Here is a 6,512-nt window from a genome sequence, read left to right as displayed (position 1 = left end):
GAGACCGGTCCTTGGAGAAGGACATCATGCTTGGGAGGGTGGAGGGACAGCGCAGGAGAGGAAGGCCCTGTATGAGGTGGATTGATTCAGTGACTAGGGATGGGAGTGTCAGAGACAGTGAGATTGGCACAGGACAGAGCGGAGTTTAGGGCTGTTGTACATAGGGTCGCTATGAGTCGCATGCGACTCGATGGCACATAACAACAACAACAGTGGTAAGGAGTTCGGTGCAACACCAATGAGAAATGGTTCAAATCCACCAATGGCTTAGTGGGAAAAGGATAAGCAGTCTCCTTGAGTTCAATTTACTGCTTTTGAGAACCTCCTGGAGGATCAGCTATAGGTCAGTACCTTCTCCATGGCACACAGCACAACCACCACCTACCAATTATGTCTTTATCTCCATTTCTATTCCTATGAATTACACACAATCAACACCTTTGTTACTAGCAGTCAAGAAATCAAAATATGCTACACTGGGGAAAATTACCTGTCAAGGGCCTCTCCAGTGTGCTAAAGAATAAAGATATTAATTTAAATATTAGGTGCAATCCATGGTCTTTTTATTCACTTGTTATGCATCTGAGAGCTAGACAATGTATAGCAATGACAGAAGAAGAATTGGTGCCTTTGAGCTGTGGTGTTGGAAAAGAGTGATGAATATTCCATGGATTGCCCAAAGAACAAACAAATGTATCTTGGAGAAAATACAGCCAAAGGTTCCTTGGAGGCAAAGATGTTAAAGCTTTGTCTCATACACTTTGAGCATGTTGTGAGAGGAGAGGCTATTCCTTGGAAAGGGACATCATGTTTTGAAAGGTAGAAGGCTGGTGAAAGAGTGGAAGACCCTCAACCAGGTGAATTGGCACAATGACTGCTGCAGTGGGCTCTGGTGTGTCAGGAATTGTGAGGATGGCACAGGATAGGACAGGGTTTAGATCTATCATTCATAGTGTCATTTGGGTCATACTCAATGGCACCTAACAAAAGTCCTTTGAAAAAGATATTATGCTTAGATAGGTAGAGGACCAGAATAAGAGAGATTCTCAACTAAATGGATTGACACAATGATTGTAACAATGGGTTTGAGTATATCAAAAATGATGAGGATGGTATAAGATAGAGCGCAGACCCATTGTTCATAGCCTCATTATTAGTTGTCATTGACTTAATGGCACACAGGAAAAACAAAATAAAACAAACAAAAATTTCCCCAATCAGTTTTGTTCAATGGCAGTATTTCTCAGTATTGATTGCCTATTGGAATCATGTAGTCATCTGAACTTTCCCCACCCTCAAAGGGTATGATTTAACAGATTTGGGATAGACTTCAATTTTGGGATTTTTTTTTTTAAAGCTACAGGGTAAATCTTAAGTGTACCCAGGATGGAGATTAACTGTGTTGGAGTCTTTTAATATTTTCTATTGCATCCATTGTTGATGCAGTTCAATTTAAAGCCTCAAATAGCACTGTTTTCACTACTAATCAACACGAGATCTGTTGCAAAAATTAGTTTGGGAGAAATGTATAGGCAATGATGGAAAGAAATAGGAAATACCAGAGAATACTGAAGATGTGTATAAACTTATACAAACACCTTTTAGGTAAAGTTGTCAATATTAAGAGAAATTCCATATATCCAATCACCCCCCTGAAATTTCTTATATCTCTTTAATCTACTTCTACTCCAGAGAAATTCTCCCACCTGCACCAGAAATTTGTTTATGCACATTAATTACAACACTGTTTGCAATAATATACTCAGAAGGGAAATGGATTAAGTATAGTGTGACCTTTTCATTTGGTAAATTAGTAAATAATTAAAATTGATGGACTACAATTATATATATCAATATAAAATTACCCTGAAAACAAAATTTCAAGCAAAATAATTTGTATCAGGAATTATAATTTCTTTGTATCTAGAACTTTCATATAATTATCAACTTTCTATGTAGAACTTCAACATAATTATCAAAAATATTTAAATTATTCAAGGTTTCTTTAATTGAGTGGACTTGGTATACATATATATGGCACAATTGATTTTCTGAGCTCTGTGTGGGACGTAAGTATTTATTACTTTTTGTTTTCTATGTCTTCATGTTGTTAAGAGGGTAGAGACTGTCTGTGGTATCAGTTTGATATCCAACACCTATCAAAGCCTCTGGTATACAGTGTATACTATTGAATAAATACTTAAAATATATTTGTACTTTTATCCTTTAAACATATTGAAGTAAAATGCTTTAAATTTCAACTTTTTAATATATACATACCGTTACCTTATTTAGTAGAAATAATTTGATACTCTGACAAGTATATGATAGGAAGTTCAGCAAAGACTGTATTTCTATAAAGAAAGTATTCTGATGGCTAAAATTTGCTTAAATTAAAGCAAAATTATAATTATATACTTTTATAACAGGAATGTATTTATACTGTGCCAAAAACTATGATGAGAGAAAACTAGAGATTCTTCAGATGCATTACTTTGTCATTTAAGTTATTCCAGGGTCAAATATTCATCACATGCACTATTCAGGTTATTTTCCCCTATCTTTTTTTTGTTTGTCTTCCTTGATATTTGCCTTTTTAGAGCTTATAAATATATTAATCAAAGAATAAAAGGAGGAAATTAAGAAAAAATTAAATTGGGAGAAATTTTATCATACTTTATTATATCAGAATTTTTTACTGTTGAAGTATATATAACATTTTATTAAGAATAAAATTTGTTTGGTTTTATCTATTATATTGTCAAATAACTTCATATAAATCAAGTATTCTCTATCTTCCTTTTGCAGATAAATAACCATTGAATATATATCGTTTATGATAATTACTAACAGAAATATTAGCAGATGTCATTGGGAGGATGTTCTAGGGCAGATTTTATGCTTAACGCTTACTATACATTATACCATTTATTTCACAAAACTGTGGGAGAAAGGGTAGAGTTATTCATGCTGAGTAGCAGAAAAAACAAATGTAATTTACAAAGTGACAGTCCTGAAATTCAAATACAAGTTTTTGAATAACTTTACTGCATGATTTCTGAAACCTAACCTACACTGTATTGACAGTCAACCCTTGTCATTCTAATTCCCTCTCATGTTGACAATTCTTACGGATATTGAGAAGCAGACTTCTGAGTTTCCTAAATCATAGCCCAAGACATCCCATACTCTTTCCACCATTGTTTGCATATATAAAACATGCTCTCTTCTAACTGAAATGTAGGCAATCACCATCAGTGAGAAAATTTCCCTCCAGTATCTCAGGCTAAGGAACACGAAGTTACTGGATAATGTGATTGATAACGTCTATTATAAAACGACACTATCTCTTTGAAACAGAAATAATTTTTCATATCTAAGAGATGTGGATGGTGTCCAATCATGAGAGGGCCAATTATAACAGCAACCCATCACTGTGTCAAATCCATGGCTGCAATTATTATGTGGCTTAAGGAAAGGAAAATTTCCTCAGCGCTAGATAGGCTCCGGTGACTAAGTACATTTGTTGAAATAGTTAAATATTGATGTTAAAAAAAAAATTAACAAACTGCCTCTTTTGGGTAACAGCTTGTGAAGATTAGTAAAGATTTCAGAATTTCATGTGACATCCAAACCCAAATATTGTATCTTTGTTATTCTGGGTGAGATTAAATTTCTCATCGTCCTATTGCTACAGATGGTTCATGATTCACCTTCTCAACTACATAACACATTTAATTTGTCAAGTAAATAAGATATGTGGGGGAAAGTGCTTCTTTTGGCTATGTACTGCAAGAGAGCCTTACTTGACAATGCAATGTTACAACATATTCTGAGCTATAGGAGATAACAGTTCCCACTACTGTCAGAAAAGGAGGGTGTTTGTAAGCTATCAAGGCCCTAGGGCAGGCAGAGTATAGCGTTTTATGTGGTACAGAAAGAACTTTGAGAATCAGGTAATAGAGAGGCATAAAAATATGTCAGTGTCAGATTGAAATGAAGAAAAAAAAGGAACAGAAACGTACTGTCTTGAAGATGAGACACATAACTAGTACTAGACATTCAAAAGATAACTAAATCCTTTTGAAAAAGTAACCCTGGATGCTTTAATTTGTATTTAAAAACCAGGAATATTTAAGGCAGGGTGATTTTATGAGAAGCTAAATACACTAAGTGGACAGATTATAAATGAAAACTTAAGCATTGCAGAGTGATAGCAGTCCTATATTTAAATTTTCTCTAACACGTGTCTAGTTTTCTGTGTTGTATTGCATATACCTTCTGAACATCTCACAATGTTGAGATCAGAATAATTTACTTCACAGTCTAGTTAAGTAGATGTTGGAATACAGAAAAAGAAAAGTTACATACAATCCAACTTGAAGTGCATGTGAACACATATAAAATTGTAAAACAAACATAGAATTGTAGGCATAAGGGCATAATTTGATAGACACTTGAAAGAGAACCAACTCTACCTTGCATTCTGGACAACCATGACTTGACTGCATTGGTTCCGAGAACAAGAGTGAAGAGATGACAGGAGTAGAAGATACAGGAAGGAAAAAAAGTTGGGAACAGAAATAAGGAAGAAAATGTGAGAATAATAATTAGAGGAGATATAACATAAATGACATAAAGCAGATAATAACTTTAGAACCAATATAAAAATAAAGCCTCACATAGGAAAGAAATCAAAAGTTATTGGGCACCATCATAATTAGTAGTAATTACATGAAAAGAACTAAGACTTGAACAGAAGGAGCACACTGATTATCTTTAGGCCCTCTCTCAACTTTTTTTAATATAAATTTTTTAATTTTAATTGTGATTTCAACAAAAGTTTACAGGAAAGTTGGATTTACATTCATTCAGTTTTTTCTCCTTCCCCCTCATTTCTCCCTCCTCCAGTACAAATTCTTTTTTAAAATATTCATTCATTGTTGCACAAGTTCCTCCCCCCTCTCCCCCAAGTTCACTTTGCAATGTGCCTCTTATTTTGGACTGTTGTCACACATATAATGCTTTTAAGGTTGGCTGGTTTGACAAATTGTATGAGAATGGCTTTGGTAGGCAAACCCTCTACATTAATGTTACCTGCCTATCCTTTCTGGTTATTTAAGTTTGTACATTTTAATTGAAACACTGTGTAGTTATCCAAGGATCCCAAACCTGAATCCATTGCTACCCAGCCAAATATGACTAAATGCAACCCTACAGGACAAAGTAGAACTTCCCCATAGTAGGTGAGATACTTTGCCTATTTCTCCCACCCAGTGCCTGATGGGTGTTCACTTGGACATTTTGGTTAGCAGCTGAATAGTTACTTAACCACTGCGCTACCAGGGCTGTGATTAATAATAAAGGATAAGTGCTCCCAATTACTATAAAACTTTATTCTCCAGGATAATATTAGAAAATGGAAAATAAATGAGAGTGCCACATTTTCATTCATCTGTCAACTAATACTACAGTAAAACAATCTTAGCATCTTCCTCTTCTCTGATCATATTGTAGTTAAATAATATCAGCAGCCAAATCAATGGCTAAGTGAAGTCATCATTTTGTTGTTATGTTCACTTTTAAAACTATAGCAAGATTATGGTTAGAAGTAAGTAGTACACAGAGACAGAAATTAATTAATGTACATGAAAAACTCTTCTTTCCTAAGCTATGTGGGTTGTATATTGCCATACACATTGATCAAGGCCATTTTAGTAAAATAAAATTTTCAGTAGAATAAAAGAGAGGAATTTTTGCTGTGTGCTGTCAAGTCAGTAGTGACTCATAGCTGACTCTCTAGTAGTTTTTCAGAGGCAGTAAATCCCACAGGAGGAATCTGCCTACTCTCCTCCCACAGAGCAGCAGGTGGATTTGCGCCTTTGGGATTGCAGCTTAGCTTCTTACTACTAGGTCACCAGAACAATAATAACAATGATTCTAAATGTTTTAATAAAATTATTGGACAAGATTAAGTTAAATGCTGTACACTGAACCTTATAGATTCTCAGTCACTGCCATGTCGACCTGCCATTGACTTCTAACTCTGTACATATTTTCGTTTTTTAAGGCTGTAAATCTTAAAAAGAGGAGACTATCTGCTTTCCTCTATGGAATTGCTGAGGGATCTGAATCACAGATGATGTTGGCCTTTTAAATACACCTCTGGGGCTCCTTGAACTATATCTCTATCTCTATCTCTGTCTCTGTCTCTATCTCTATCATCTCTCTCTCTCTCTCTCTATTTCTATCTCTACCTCAATCTCTATCTCTATCATCTCTATCTCTACCTCTATCTCTATCTCTATCTCATCATCTATTTATATCTATATCTCGTCTTGCAATATTCAAATTATTTTTTAGTTTTCAAATTTATGTCCCTGACAAACTATAAGTTATGACTCTGCTACACTCTCAGTATCACCAAAAAAAAGGTACTCAGAAAAATTATTGCTTTGCTAGTGATTATAACTAATTAGTAAATAGGAGAGTAAGGCAATGTTTGTATCATT

General features: G+C 34.6%; 1 protein-coding gene across 1 annotated transcript in view; it reads right to left on the bottom strand.

Moving 5' to 3' along the window:
• Nucleotides 1-6,512, bottom strand: part of PCLO (piccolo presynaptic cytomatrix protein) — a 445,980-nt gene that overhangs the window by 78,925 nt on the left and 360,543 nt on the right. The window contains exon 17 of the mRNA XM_006896143.1: nucleotides 4,479-4,505. Within this exon, the coding sequence (XP_006896205.1) occupies nucleotides 4,479-4,505 (27 nt within the window). The remainder of the gene's footprint in view (nucleotides 1-4,478; nucleotides 4,506-6,512) is intronic.

This window comes from Elephantulus edwardii, unplaced genomic scaffold, assembly GCF_000299155.1.
Source record: "Elephantulus edwardii isolate Elephantulus edwardi_28Jun2011 unplaced genomic scaffold, EleEdw1.0 scaffold00183, whole genome shotgun sequence".
In the NCBI taxonomy this organism is placed as follows: Eukaryota; Metazoa; Chordata; class Mammalia; order Macroscelidea; family Macroscelididae; genus Elephantulus; species Elephantulus edwardii.
This window is presented reverse-complemented; position numbering and strand designations above follow the sequence as displayed.